Source organism: Solanum verrucosum, unplaced genomic scaffold (genome assembly GCF_900185275.1).
Source record: "Solanum verrucosum unplaced genomic scaffold, falcon-dt-bn FXZP01000102.1, whole genome shotgun sequence".
NCBI lineage: Eukaryota > Viridiplantae > Streptophyta > Magnoliopsida > Solanales > Solanaceae > Solanum > Solanum verrucosum.
This window is the reverse complement of record NW_026019930.1, coordinates 3,046,073-3,061,851: the sequence shown is the minus strand read 5'-3', so window position 1 is coordinate 3,061,851 and position 15,779 is coordinate 3,046,073. Positions and strand designations below refer to the sequence as shown.

Genomic DNA, 15,779 nt, shown 5'->3' with positions numbered 1-15,779 from the left:
AAGAAAATCTAGCAATAAAGGTAGTAGTCGTAATAATCAAGGGCTCAGAACTAGGCCAAATTATCTAAGCATTCAATCACTTAAGATCTCATAATAACAAGTAGGGAAACATAAATAGGACTAAGTGGATAAGTCGTGGCCAAGAGAGAAGGCCTGAAAGTATTGAAACAATTAAAATAAAGCTAGATCCCAGCTGATATTTAAGCATAGGCAATTACGGTACCTTTAGGACCAATAAATTTACTGCACTTTCTACATGCTCCAGAGCTGATAACTAAAAACGAGATGCTAAAGCAGCATTCAAGGGTACTAACTTGACAAGACGGATTGAGTTTTGGGAAGTCTTGGAAAACAGTTGTTCAAACTGCTTTTAGACAAGTCTTTAACTTAAAGGGGAAATATGTGTTTGGGTTACATAAGACCAATGTATTCTAAAACCTGGATATGGCCAAGCTTAGGGTTTTGGATATATTTGTGAGAACTGTTTTTCCAAGACCAAGCCATACCTGAAAAGTTTCCAAAATAAAAAAAGGAACCACATTAAGAGAAAAAAGCAGATAATCAAGGTAAACCATCACCTATGCTAATAAATTTCATGAGTTTCATACAAAACCCAGATACAGAAAAGCAAGAGACAGCAGTTTTGGGATACACTCCAGGAGACCATTTCAATATCATTCTTACCCCCTCCCTCGCCCTTCGCAATCTCTTAGCTACCGCTAACCAAGAAACTGATAAAGCATATTTTATGACTCAGCATTACTGTTCATGAACATCATAAGAAATCCACATAAGATTCAGAAGGGTACTCTTCTTGCTACACTTTATCTCTATTTCTCTTCACCCATTTTATGCTACCATCCAACATAAGTACGTAACCCAAGCCACACTCAACTAAAAAGTTGATTCCTTTCAATTCAAAGTGTTATTCTGATGGCAGTGCTCCTTAATCTGTCAAGAGGTAAATCAGACAAACATGCTAAATAAATCTATTAAAACATTTAAGGTCAAGTACAATCGAACAGGATATATTCACGGCTAATAGCTATAAGGTTAAGGCCTCCCAGCTACTATGCCCCAAGCAAATTCCAATCCACCTTAACCTGAAGATTTGCTAGTGTATGGGATAAGAGAGTAGTAGTCAAACCTTTTAAACACCAAACCAAGTAAGCAACGTGCAATTGCGTAACTAGCTTGGACAAGAGCAAGATGAGAGAGCCAGCTTATGACAGTTGAAACTGGGCTGTTGATTTTTTTCAGTCTTTTAAACACATCAGCAGCACACTAATACAGAAGGCAACATAACATGGATCCCTAGCAAAAAGGGTCTGCTCACAGTGAGATCATGCTACAAAACTTTAACAAAAGCGGAGAACTTACCAAGTCCTTTGCCATGGAAACAGATCTGGAGATCCAAAGCTCCATTCAAGGTAGCTTGATTTAAATGGTTATGTGTAAAGAAGCTTGTCTCATTCGTGAGAATCTCCAAAAAGAGGCTCTGACCTATGTAGCAAGTGCTTTCTGTGTGAGAGACTTTCAGAGTAATTATGCAATTGTGGAAGCCTAAGAATGATTGCATTGCAACAGATCATGCCAGGATCGACAAATGATCTACTGAAGTGCTGGCCAGAAAAGGCCCAAGGAAGAGGAAGCTACTATGGTGGAATACTATACCTGCATGTATTTGGTGGACAGTCTGGACAGGAAGAAATAAAAGATGTTTTGAAGATTCTGCGAGTATATTTTTGTTTCGCTTATAGTGTAGGATGGGACAATAAATGAGGCTGAAACAAATCTACAAACATTAGAATCCCTACAAGATTAGATGGGGCACATTTTTTGTTGTTTGTTCTTTTCCTACATTCAACAGTCCCCAATAGCACTTCCTTAGCATTGTTCTTATTTATAAAATTACTTTACCTTCTAAAAAATTGTTATATTAAAGTGATCATAGCATTTTAAAATTGGAAATGCAAGACTGTGCAATGCTGGAACCAGTAGAAGGATGGTTTTACGAAAAGGCAAGGTTGTTGAAAAGCCCCTTTCCAGATTTTCTGTTGATGACTTGATGATCTATAGAAATGACCTCAGAGTGTCCGGAAGGAATTATCATGCTTAGAGACTGTTTAGATTGGCTTATTTTAGGTGCTTTTAAGCCAAAATAGCTTTTAAGCAGTTTTGTAGTGTTTGGATAAAATAAAGAAGTACTTACAGTTATAAACACTTAATCTTAAGCCAAAGTATAACAAAAATAAGTCAAAGTCAAAAGTCAATCCAAACAGGCTCTTAATCCGAGAACTAGTTGTCTTTTTTCCATTTCCTCCATGTAGGAGGCAATGTGTAAATTGAAATACTATCAACAGATATGACCTCAGTGTGTCTGGAGGGAACTATCATGCTTAGTCAGACAACTATTGTCCCTGTGTTCTCCATGTACGATGCAAGGTGTAAATTGAAATACTATCAACAGATATGACCTCAGTGTGTCTGGAAAGAATTATCATGCTTAGTCAGACAACTAGTTGTCTCTCCATTTCCTCCATGTAGGATGCAAAGTGTAAATTGAAATACTAAACCCATAAAGAAGGAATCTAATTTGAGAAGTAGATGAAAAGGAAGACAAACCTAGCCAGAATATTAAGCATCTCTAAAAAAAATTTAAAAAATGGAAAGAGGACTATTTTTATTTTTTTGGGTATGTGTGCATAATGTAATTCAATGTGGAGAGCATGGGATGGTAGGTAATGTGATTAATTGGTAATAAAATTAATAGGCTAATGATGTCAGAGCCAAGTTTCTGTCATAGCTTTTAATTAGATTAGTTTTCTACATATTACATAACCAATATCTATGTACTAGCCCCATTGGACATTACATAGAGTCCAACACTTTCTTACTAATGTTGTCTCAAATGCAAACTTCTTCCTTTCCATGCTGCAGGAGTCCATTGAATCAATAAAAGGATTCAAGCAGGTAACCTAAAGAAAATTAAAGGAGAATCTTGAAGTACTTTCGTTGAACCCATACTTGGAGATACAAGCAAAAACTTATAAGTACTGGAGGACGCAAGTGATTCTGCACTTTCTCGCCCTCAAAGACAAGCAACCAACAAGAGATGTCTAGTAAGCTTGACACTTCTCTTTCCTAACTGCTTCCTTCCACAAGCTCACCTCACTCACAAAAAGAGACGTGTTCCCTTCAAAGGTTGGCTAGAGGGAAAAGATAACTAGGCATAATCCAATAATTATGAGCTTGAAACTGAACCAAAAAGAAAATGAAATTGAACAGACTTCAAGGTTGGTGAAGCCTCTACTACCAGGGAACGATTTTGTGCCATGTTGTGATGGCTACAAGCCTCAGAATGTCCTTTAGGAATACCGTTACAATAGAGGGAACACTCACATTTAGAGGTGTCAAATGGGCGGGAAGGACTGAATTTGGGCGGTCAAATTGGGCTGAATTAATAAATGTGCAGGTTATTGACCCTCCCAAAAGCTACTTGGGCTGAAATGGGCTAAAATGCGGGTCATAACCCAACCCACCCAATTCTTACTTGGGTTTAATTGCTTTATTGGTTCTTTTATAGATTTTTAGTACCTAAAAAAAAAATCTTTATTATGACTATGTATAACATATAATTTTTTTTTAAAAAAGTCTTTTTAAAAATACTTTTGACACGATTTCTCATGAGTCAATTTGGGTTGCATATGAACCCAATATTTAATGGGATGAAATGGATTGGGCAGAAATGGGTTGGGCAGGTTGGACGGATTGGGCTTGATTTTGACACCCCTACTCACATCCACCCGAAAGAATCCTCTCAACTCTCCAAATTCTGCCCCAACCACCTGCAGAAACCAGTGCAAACACTAGATCAACTATTAAACAGAATATGCCAACATTAGTTCCTAAATTTTTTTGGTCTCAGTTACTACTTTGTTCCTGATCCTTAATAACCTAACTGGCGTCCTGTTTCACTGCCTGTAGCATGTCAAGTGAGGATCTTAGAAATCCAACTAGCACATCTCTTAAGAAATGATACAAGTTACTTCTGATAACTTAAAAACTTTATTTCAATATTCACTAGATCAAAAAGTTGTGGATCATATTTCCTGAAATACACAAACACACACACAAATAATATGTGATAATATATCTTAACAGGTCAATGGAAACAGTTTAGTTTACAATGTGTTAATCTGATGTTTAGGTGTAAAAGCCTACTTGTTATTCTAATTACCTTAGTGACAATACTTTTTTTTTATAAGGTAAGATTTTATTGAAAAAGTACCAAGCTGGTACAAATGGAAACAGGATTCATTCAAAGACCAAGCAGACAAGTTATTACTCTTTTCCTCCTACAATCACAGAAAATCCATGTATTGGTCCATATTAACTAACAGATTGCTATTACACCAGAAAATCGATAATGCAAGCATTTATTCTCGACTCCACAGCCATAAGGTCCAAAAGATGCAAAGTGGAATGGTCTTCCAAATTTGCTTCAGTCTTCTGGGAACCCTTTGGAATTTCCAGCTTTCTAATAAACTTCTTACATCTCTGAGCATTACCCATAAGATGCCATGAAAGTTTAGAAATAGGTTCCAACATTGTCTAGAGAAACTGCAGTGAAGAAATAGATGATCTATTGATTCCAGGTCATCTTCACATAAGTAGCATCTGTTGCACAAAGAAAAACCCTCTTCTGCAGATAGTTTTGAGTTAAATATGCTCCACGGGTTGCAGTCCATCCCAAACAAACCACCTTCACTGGAGCTTTTCTTGTCCAAATCATTTTCCAAAGCCGAGAATTATCCCAATTACCTGACTGCTTCAACAGTGTAGTATAGCATCTATTAACTGAAATTTTTTTACCTTTATTGACTGTCCACATCAAAGAATCCACCTGACTCCGATCAAGCTGGACTGAGTTCAGTTGTTGAAGTATCTGACAGAAGTCCTCCAGTTCCCAGTCATTCAAATTCCTTCTAAATTGATCTGCCAACCTGAATCTGAATGAAATTCAGCAATAGTACCATTCTTATTAATGGAACAATTACAGGGGAATCTATTCTTCAGGCTTTCATCTCCCGCCCAAACATCTGTCCAGAAATTTATTTTGCACTCATTCTCAACCTTCAATTTAGCATATTTCATATACTCTTCCCAGAGCCTACAAATATCCTTCCAAAATTCACTTTTAGCATTTGATTGAAGCGGAGGAGAACTCCGCCTAACCTCTTTACTATATATATAGCATCAGCTTCTTCCAGATATTATTACCATCCATGTAGAATCTCCAAAGTCATTTGAATAACAAGCTCTTATGTACTTTTAAATTCCAGACACCCAATCCTTCACCTTTCTCATCTCCTAGTGATGATATTACACATGTTCCTACATTATCTTTGCCTACTTTTCCATTTCTGTAAGCAGCACTCTATGAAGCTAATACAAGTATTAATATATTTTCACTTCCTTTACTTTACCTTGCTCAAAAAGAAAAAAAATGCACTTCCTTTGCTTAATAATAACTCATGTTATAAATTGCTGATTTGTGATGGTTCGTATATGCTTTTACTTTATTTGGGAATTTATTACTTGAATCGTATTTTATTTACATACTCGAACAAATAGAAATTTGTGGGGTGCAAATTTCTTTTAAAAAGAAAAATGCTAATTATATAATTAAACTCCTGCAAACTGAAAAGGGAAATCTCATTTTATTCCTTCTTTTCTTTTTGAAGTAGTAAGCACTATTGATGTTAAAAAAAAAACAGCGCTAAGAAAGTGCTGATTACATCCAAACTAAAGGCAAACTAGCAAAAAAGAGCTAGTAACTAAAGGGAGGAGCACCCAGTCTATGATGTACAAAGGATTCTCCGAACTAAAGTGGAAATCTCTTTTTTATTCTTAATTTCCTCCTTGACAATTGGAGCAAAAGGTATTTACATCCCATAATTATACTACCATAAAACTATTGAAGGACAGGAAAACTTGAAAAAATAAATCCTTAACTGGCAAATTCACAGACGAAAAAAGTGCAAAAATGGTTGATCATTGGCAGGCAATGTAGTGAACTTACTGGTGTCCGGATTGTGTACAGCTTAGAAACATGTCTATCAATGTGGAAGGCCCGCCTGTATTTGGAAAAGAACATAAGAGATAACGGGTGAAAGATGCTACACATAAAGATCATGAACTAAGAAAAAGGAAACAAATGCTTACACACAAATGTATATATACTCTCTATATATAATGCATCCATGCATACCTGTGTGTGTGTGTCTGCATGAGCGTGTGTGTAAAGAAAGTAGTAATTATTTAGGTTTCCAGAAAAGTTATGCATATTAGTTCAATTCAGGAAGTCAAAGCAACGATATATAAAAGCAGTGAGAGGTAAAAATATAAACTTATTTCTGACCTTTGCACTTTCTGGTAGGTATACTTGTTCTATAAGCAGCATCAATTTCACAGCCCTGCAAGAGGGACTAATATCGTCTTTATTTCCAACCTTTTATTGCATTTTCACAACAAGTTATTTTGTTTACTTGCCTATCAGTTTTTCTTTTTTACCCTCATTCGGTCAACCTACCACTGATACCTATGTTTTCCGTAGGATATAGTAAATTCTCCAATTGAGGATATGATTTGAACTTGTTGTCAAGACCAGCTCCCTGTTGAGATTCTCTGACTACACGAACCACATTGAATAAGGAGCAATGATACATCTTGAGAGTAAAATACATTGAGCCCAAACTTATATATGTGATTAAAGAAAATATATAAGCTGAGACACGATAACAAAAGTAACAGCTAACGCTGTCAATCACACAACACTTCCAGTCACTGGTCAATTCTATAGCATGAAAAATCCTCAGTACTAAGTGAATTTAGTCTAATATAACTCCTGACAGACTGGAAACTTCCTAAATTTTAGTGAAAAAGAAGAAGAATACAATACAGCAATGTAACTCAAGAACTTGAACGGAAACACATTTTTTTTTAGGAAATGGACAAATATAGAATCTGCAATATGTTAAAGCCAGTACCTAAGTTATTACACAGTTACCAATTAGTAGTAAAATAGGCTTGCATCTCATTGAAGTATTCAATGAGCCTATTCCTTGTCACGGACTAGGACAAACATGGACAAAGCTGTCCTCAATCCTATTGATTATGCAAATATATTACAACTAATATGCTTCACATGCAAAGAGGGACATTACATCAATCCCACAATTTATAAGCAAAATGAAAGATCAGATACTTGGTGCTTCTAGCAATCAAGAAGAACAAAGAAGTTAATGAAGTCAAACGGCAAGTCAAGTAAATTGAGAGTTATTCCAGCTTGCATGACCCTGTTGCGGAGGCTCAAACAATGAAGTTCTAGTTCTTTGGTGTAATAAGAAAGTAAAGAGGATAGGCACAAAAATCAGCCATAGGCATATGAATTTCAATTCCACAAAAAAAAATAATCTATAAGCTCAATTAAGCTACTGGAAAAATGTATTGTTAATGTTGAGGTTCCAATCAATTTTGATGTTGAAGATACATACACATTCAGCTAGTGCATCATTCAGTTTCACCTTTCAGCTGAAGTACTAGGCTAGACATTTATTCCTGCAAAACTGTTCTAAATTTGCTCATTGACCATAAATTACAGGAGAATGCAGATACCTAGAGAGAATTATGCTAATGATACAACAGTGCAACCAACAGGGGCATTCTTTTTTCAAGTCCCTTCCAGTGGTTGCTAACGAATGGGATGCCTCTGGCCAAAATTAAGGCCCTGCAGCAGGTCAAACAAAGATTCCTGGATCTCGTCCTTATCACCTTGAAAGAGACAAAGTTTGACCTCAACAGCTGTTTACTGGATCAAAAGGCCGTAAAGAAAACTGTAGCAGAGTGACTGCACAAAACTTGGAAAGAACTGTGCCCTCTGATCCAGTTGGGACTGGTAAAAGCTTGACCTGAAGACAGCAAAGTGCACATGTCTTATTCCTCAACTGCATGTGTTAGTTTCTCCAGCAGCAGTGGCCAGTCTTCACCAAGTTGCCGGGGGTTCAGCTCCATGGCAACCCTAAAATCTTGCAATGATACCAGGTTACCAGGAGCATGTTCGTGCACAGCTTCTGACAATCTACCACCATTCATCTGTAAATGATGACCTGGTCTGAGACCATTAACGAGCTTCATATAAGTCTGCTGCTTCTTGGTGTTGATGGTTGTAGGTTCATGCCCTGACCTTGCTCCCACAAATTGGAGACAAGATTTGATTAAACCTTTTAAGTAAGAATCCAAACCATTGTTCAACAGATTGGCACAATCCATGGCCACCCCATCAAGGCCCTGTTCTGCAGAAATCTGCTCCATTCGTTCCCTCAGAGTTACACTGTCCAACAAAGCACCAAAACTAGAAGAGCTAACACATCTGCTACTTGCTGCTAAAGGTACTGATCTACGTGCTCCACCTACACTAACGGGGCAAAATGGAACCCCAAGGGGAGCTTGGAGTTGACTCCTAGCATGCAGATCTCTTCCATCATCTCTAGATTTGTCTGCTTTGTTCTGTAAAGATACTGAATTTTGCAGTGATCTTTTCATAACAGAAAATTTGGCAGTTTCATGATTGAATCCCTGCCTTTCATCATCTATTTGCTGTATGGTTCCTTGTTGGTGATGCACCGCTCCCTTGAAATTAGGTGGATTCAAATCCCCATTTTCCTTAATAATTTCGAAATCACTTGATTCCATCGTAGTTGCTTGTTGAAAAGTAAAACTATTCTTCCCATTTGATCCAAGTACACTACGACGATCCCCAGCCTTACGATCACGATATCCTGTCCTGGCCTTCCGAGGAGATAATGGCAACACGGCACCATTGGACAAACCCGGTTGACCTGAAGCCTGGTTTGAGGAAACATGCACTCCATTTTGGTCATAAGCATCATCTAAGGGCTGTTTACTGCCAACCGCTACACCAGGCTTCAGAATACCACCTTCATTAATTGGTGGAGGAACTTTTGCACTACAGGCATTTCTCAGAATAGAACGAATGAACTGATTATGCAACGGAATGTTTTCTCTCCCCAAGATCCTAAAACAAAGTTTATTGAACTCAGCCTTGCTTATCTTCAAGCTCAATAGCCTACTTAAGTAATGAAAGTACTGCTTTGAACCCTCGGGTCCAAGTTTCTTCACTATCTGAGCTTTCAATTCAGAAAGATTAATCCGGGAATGCTGGTGTGGCGGTTGCATCTCCGTCAATACATATATTCCACCAAAAACAAGCCAAAAATTCAACCTTTCCACTGCTCAAACAAACAGAAGACCAATGGTAAGAACCCAATTCACCACTAAACTAGGGTTTTGCCATAATTCCACAAATACATAACAGAAACAACATTAAATCCCAATCCCAGCATTGCCGTATCTAAACCCATCTCAAATCCTCTAACTTTTAACAGTTTAAGGATAGGAGGGGTTGAGTTCCAAATCAGAGATCCAAATTTTCAACCAACTCTCCCTCCGAAAATCCCAATCCTAAAAAAAAAAAAAATCAAAATTCCACGTTCAACAAACCTCAAACCCAATATCCAAAATCAAAACTTTAACACAGCGAAACCCTCCATTTCCATCAAAATACAAATATCCCCTGAAATTCGAAGTAAACCCTTAGCTTTATTCCCAATTCAATAAACTCCAATCCCCAATAATTCACCTAAAACAAACCCAAAATGCCACCTCCTGCTTAAATACCAAACTTGAAGTTACCCACTTCAACTTCAAATTTATTCTGCAGCAAATTGGGTTCAAAAAAAAAGATTCAGCTTACCCGGCTTGAAAAATTGAAGTTCTCAAACACAACGAAGTAAATTGGCTTACCTTATTTAGCTCCCTGAAACTGATTCAAAATTCAGATTCAGAAAAAAACAATGCTTCTCCCACTCTTATTTGTTCATTGAAACCCATACAGCTTCTTCTTCCATTGCTCCACAACATTGTTCCGCATTTTGATTTTCCCTTTTGCTCTGTTTATTGCAAAAATTCACCGTTTTGAATCAGAAATTGGAAGACCCAACTCCCTTCTTTATTTCTCTGATCGATATATACTCGCCTTCTTCCTTCGCTCTGAATCGGACTCTTTTTTTCGTTTTTTCTTTTCTGTCTGATTAATTTTTTTTTCTTCTTTTTCTGCTATTTTTTTCTGAATTATATACTGAATAAAATTTATATATTTATTTGTTTTCGTTAATTGATATAAAAAATTTACAGTAGCCACGCTCTCATTCTCTCTTGTTACAACACGCGACCGTTTATTGGGTGTTTAGTGAGGCCTGAGCGTTTGTAATAATTATTGAGAGTGGGTGTGATATGTTTTGAAGGATGACTTTTGCATTTTAATTAATTTTTTTGTTTAGTTTTTGAGTATTATGAGTACAATTTTGAGGAAAATATTGTGTTTAAACTAATTTTGAAAAATGATTTTGTAAGAACAAGTTTATATTGGAGGACTAATTAATTTTTTTACAAAATATATTAGATTATCAAAATTGCATCGGTAACAATATTATCATAATTTTTTTTAAAAAGATTATCAAAATTGCATTCGTAACGATGTTACTATAAATTTTTGTGTAACATATGATTCATTTACCAATTAAATTTAGGGAAAAAAAAAAATTCTTAATTTTTTGTAATATTATTTGTATGTCCTCCATTAAAAGATCGTTTTTAAAATAACCTCTTTACAATGTTTAAGCTACTTTTTAAAAATGATATTGTTAGAACAAGTGTATAGGAGGATTGATTATTTTACCTTAAACTTTATTTTAAAAAATATATTAGATTATCAAAATTGCACTCGTAACGATATTACTATAAAAAAATAAAAGATTATCCAAAATTACATTCGTAATGATAATGCAATATATGATTCATTTACCAATCAAATTTAGGAAAACAATTATATTTAGGGAAAAAAAATTGTAATATTATTTCTATGTCTGCCATCAAAAGATCGCTTTAAAAAATAATCCCATTACAATGGTTAAGCTACTTTTTTTAAATGATTTTGTTAGAACAAGTGTATTGGAGAATTAATATTCTCATATTAAACTTTAAAAAACATTGTAGAAATGTATTAGATAAAATAGACTATAATAGTTTCTTCATTTTTAAACACATCAAAAAGATTATCAAAATTGCACTCATGCCATTTTACTATTTTAAAAAAACTCCAGGTGATTATTTACCAATTATATTTGGAGGGAAATCAAATTTTTCCATGATTTTTTTAATATTACTTATTCATGTCCTTCATTAAATGATCGTTTCAAAAATAACCTCATCATTATTAAAACTTATCACATACCTTTCATTTTTAATGAGGCTTCAGTTGACATATTTATATATACATGTGCTAACTATTTTAAATTACCACATAAACGAAACATGTGCAGAAATAAAAAGGTGGGAAACCTAAATTTACCTTTAAATTAGTGAAATTAATCATCATACCAAATGCTAAATTGTGTTGAAGGGTAACATTCTCATGCCCATGCAACAAGAAATGGAAAAAAAAGAGAGTAATTAATGAGGTAGTAGACAGAGTTGGAGACAAAATTTAATATATTTAATAGTTATAAAAAAAATCAATCTGATTTATATCATACTTATAAAATAAGAGTTTAAATCTAACATCTATATAATATTTTTTTTCAAACTCTGTATCAAAAAAATTTGAGATGAAAGTACCTAATGTTTATGAGTTGCATCGGGCCATGGACATATGTAGAAGAGTACTGCATGACAAGTTTAACCGGAAGAGTGTGTCATGTCAAGGCAATAGTACAACGTTAAGATAATGCATATTACTTGATAAACTTCAAAATCACTTAAATTGACTCTCGTGAATCAAAACCTAATAAGTAAAAAATTAACGAAAAAATAACTTTTAGCTGAAGGCCGATTGAGATAGAAATAGTATAATAGGGAGGGTGCCCGGAGGCGGTGGTCACTCTCACTACTAATAGAAAGAGAATTAGGGTGGCCATCAATATTGGATAGGTGGAGGGTAGAGTTGGGCTCTTTAAATTCACATACTACTCATATACATGTTTCATAAAAAAATTATGAGCAAGATTCAAAGCGTGATTTTTAGTTCTCTAGCTAGCCGATCAATTTGGTTAGACAACAAAATCTAAATAGAAAAATTAACTATTTTTTTCAAGAATTAACACAAAAGTTAGGAAGTCATAAATTCCAATCAATTTGGTTAGACAACAAAATCTAAATAGAAAAATTACCTATTTTTTTCAAGAATTAACACAAAAGTTAGGAAGTCATAAATTCCTCCTTCCTTTCAAAAACTTTGTAACCACATTAATGTTTGGAAAAATTAGCACAACATATCAACTTGGACTTATAAAATTGGCACCCTGTACCTGTAGCCTTTATATACACATTTTTGTATATCAATCTATACCATAATGTATATACTCGTTTATCTCCTCATATCATACATATATCCCTGAAAACTTGTGTGATATACACTGATATATGCACAATATAAAATGTGATATATTAACAAAATGTGGCTTCATGAGGTCATAAATCTTATATTATCAGATGGACAAATTCAAAAATTTCAAGCAAAAACTATATTATAAGTAGTCAGATTTTCCCTATAGATATGAACTACGGATGGAAAGATAAAGCGGCGCTGTAAAAGATGAAAATTAGATCCAATTACTTTGACTTTCGTGTCAAAGAGGTGTTACCACAAAATTTACTATTCCCTCGTTCAAATTTATATGACTTTGCTTGACTCGATACGAAGTTTAAGAAAAACATGATGACTTTTAAACTTGTGATCTAAAATAAGTCATATTTGTTTGTGAGATTGTAAACCATTTTATTAAAGGTAAAATTAACATTTAAAATTTGAATTATTACTAAATGTAGGAATATGTTATTTTTGGGACTGACTAAAAAATAAAGTGATTTATACAAATTAGGACAAAGGGAGTACTAATTTTGGAGTTAGAATTAATTTTATCTTTCATTTTTTTGTCATGCTATCATGGAAGGTCAGGTTCCATGTCATCTTATAACTATGCTCACTTTAGATGTCCAGTGGGTGTGTGGAGTCTCCCATATCAATTGGTGATAGAATTAATTATCTTTTTATATGGTGTTTGAACAAATTCTCGATGTACAAATCTATTTTTACATTTCACTGGTCCACAGTACCCTAATTAACAGTTCACATTGGTCCATTCATTCACACAAGCTGCACAAAATACCACTTTTTTTCTTAATCAAATTAGGTGAACAAAAATAGGATCGAGTAGCCAAAGTGGAAGGACATTTATAGTCGTTTGGTGTGAGAGATAAGAATAATTAGTATTAGGATGAAATTTTATTGTCTTATTTGGTTGTCATGTTTGGAATAACTTATCGGCTTATCCCACCAGTTATACTATAGTAATAGGAGAAGTTATTACAAGATAATTAATCCTAAGATAACTTGTTCCCAACCAAACAACCTAGAATCCCATGCGATGGTCTTTGTCTATTTTTGTGCTTGTTGAGTATCCCCACTGAGAGCTCTTGTTTCTTCTATTATTAACATTTCTACCTAAACAAAACAATTACGTGTTAAAATCAATATTAATGACATGACAGTTACTAAACTTGAGGACGAACTAGGGAAGGTATATTTGTCCTATAATACTTTTTAAAAGTCTCATTACACGAGATAAAACCAAAAAGACTATCTTTCTTTCATTTAGTACTTGTGTGCAGATAATTAAGTGACTACACTGAATCTCAGTTTGATAACTCACATACCATGGAGATATCACAAAGTTGGAGCAAAATTAGTCCTCAGCTCCATAGCTCACACTCCTTGGAGATTTCACAAGGTTCGTTGAAGCAAAACTCATCATCTATATGATTTTAGTGTTATAATAATAAAAAAGATCTAGTTATCCATTTCAAGACTTTTTTGGGGGGCCTTAGATTAATTCGGATTCGCCATGAAAAATCTCACTTTTGGGGGGAAGGTGCTTCAACTAGAGGCAATTTTATTCCCCGTATTTGAATTTCGAGAATTCTGAGTAAGAAAGGGAAGTATAGTATTATGTCCCATGCCACAATCTTTGTTGGTCATTTCAAGACTCACTTTACTTTAAATTTTATACTTTATAGTACCTAGAATAGTTTGGGTGTGCCTCGGCTAATTTTACTGAATACCTGCTACCTCTAGCCCTTCTTTTAATGTTCATCAAAATGCTTAACATAGAATATTTTCCTGCTAAGTCAAAAATGTCTTGTTGATGAATGATGAAGTTATCTAATTGGACTTGAGACTCGTATAGTCATTTTTTTTTCTTGAAATCTGTGACGATGGTGAGCAGGAGAAAGAGGGCATCTACTAGCAGTGGAAATGAATGATATTAAAGGTGCAGCAGAAACTAAGATTGAGATTAGGGGACTGAACAAGGTATCAGATAAGGGTGATTCTATACTGAAGAGTGTTAGAGTTGACATACCAAGAGGAGTAATCATGGGGATTATTGGCCCCAGTGGTAGTGGAAAATCAACAATTTTACGAGCACTAAACCGATTATGGGAACCCCCTAAGAACACTGTTTTTCTGGATGGTACTGATATTTGTGATCTGGATGTGCTCTGTCTTCGTCGTAAAGTTGGCATGCTGTTCCAGCTTCCAGTTCTCTTTGAAGGTATGGTTGTTAAATTGAACTTAATATTGGTAGTAGTCCATAAAGATAAAAGTAAAAACGCGAGCCTATTAGAAAACTAGACAGACTTGAACTTGACCAATTGAAATATCTTATATTCTGTCTGATACAACTGTGTCTACTGATGTTTGATTGATGAATATGTAGGTACAGTGGCAGATAATATACGCTACGGGCCAAAACTCAAGGGAAAGAAACTAAGTGATAATGAGGTTTACAAGTTGCTGACTTTAGCAGATTTAGACTCATCTTTCTTCAACAAGTCAGGTGGGGAACTATCAGTTGGTCAAGCACAGAGAGTTGCACTTGCTAGGACCTTAGCTAATGAACCAGAGGTGAATGAAACACAAATATAACTATGCATATGTTTGTTCATAAATCATTTTAAAACTGGAAAGAGGACTCTATCTGACCTTCTGTTCCATCTTTTCTAAGGTTCTGCTACTGGATGAGCCAACTAGTGCATTAGATCCAATATCAACACAGAATATTGAGGATGTTCTAGTAAAGCTGAAGAAGGATCAAATGATGACAATTGTGATAGTTTCTCATAGCATCAAGCAAATACAGAGAATAGCTGATATAGTGTGCCTGTTGGTTGATGGGGAAATTGTGGAATTTATAAAGCCTGATCAACTCTCTGAAGCTAAGCATCCCATGGCACTTAGATTTCTTCAACTCAGCTCCTAGTGTTTTTTACCCGAAAAGTTGAACCAGGGACAAGGAAAATACCTCGTGGCACAAACTAGCGGAGAAGCCTGATAATGGTTAGCAAGAGAGATTCAAGTCACCAAAAAATGGAAGAATCCCAACCCATTCGAGTGGTCCAGTGTTAACTGGGGTTAATTTAGCTGCTGAAACTACGTGTAGAAATACATTTTAATGAAAGAAGTATTTTAAATTGCAAAGACTACCACCTCCCACGACAATCTTTCCCATGGCACAACCAAGAAAAACGGGGCAAATTCTTGTTAAGGTTTTAAATAGAAATATGAATTAATATCACCC

The 15,779-nt window shown here is 35.1% G+C and overlaps 2 protein-coding genes across 4 annotated transcripts in view; one reads left to right on the top strand and one right to left on the bottom strand.

Moving 5' to 3' along the window:
- Nucleotides 1–7,425: 7,425 nt before the first annotated feature.
- LOC125828680 (uncharacterized) overlaps nt 7,426–15,779 on the bottom strand; it is a 111,758-nt gene continuing 103,404 nt past the window's right edge. The window contains exons 2-3 of one of the 3 annotated variants that reach the window (XM_049508026.1): nt 9,889–10,146; nt 7,426–9,799 (exon numbers count right to left, since the gene is read on the bottom strand). In XM_049508026.1, coding sequence (XP_049363983.1) covers nt 7,999–9,261 — 1,263 coding nt within the window. In that variant the 5' untranslated portion in view covers nt 9,262–9,799; nt 9,889–10,146 and the 3' untranslated portion in view covers nt 7,426–7,998. Of the gene's footprint in view, nt 9,800–9,888; nt 10,174–15,779 lie in introns of those variants that run through there. The other 2 variants (XM_049508018.1, XM_049508034.1) reach the window with 2 other exon arrangements.
- Nucleotides 13,775–15,778, top strand: LOC125828792 (ABC transporter I family member 17-like). The gene is made up of 4 exons (XM_049508116.1): nt 13,775–13,931; nt 14,427–14,753; nt 14,919–15,106; nt 15,207–15,778. The coding sequence occupies exons 1-4, from the start codon at nt 13,859–13,861 to the stop codon at nt 15,459–15,461; spliced, it is 843 nt and encodes a 280-aa protein (XP_049364073.1). The 5' UTR covers nt 13,775–13,858; the 3' UTR covers nt 15,462–15,778.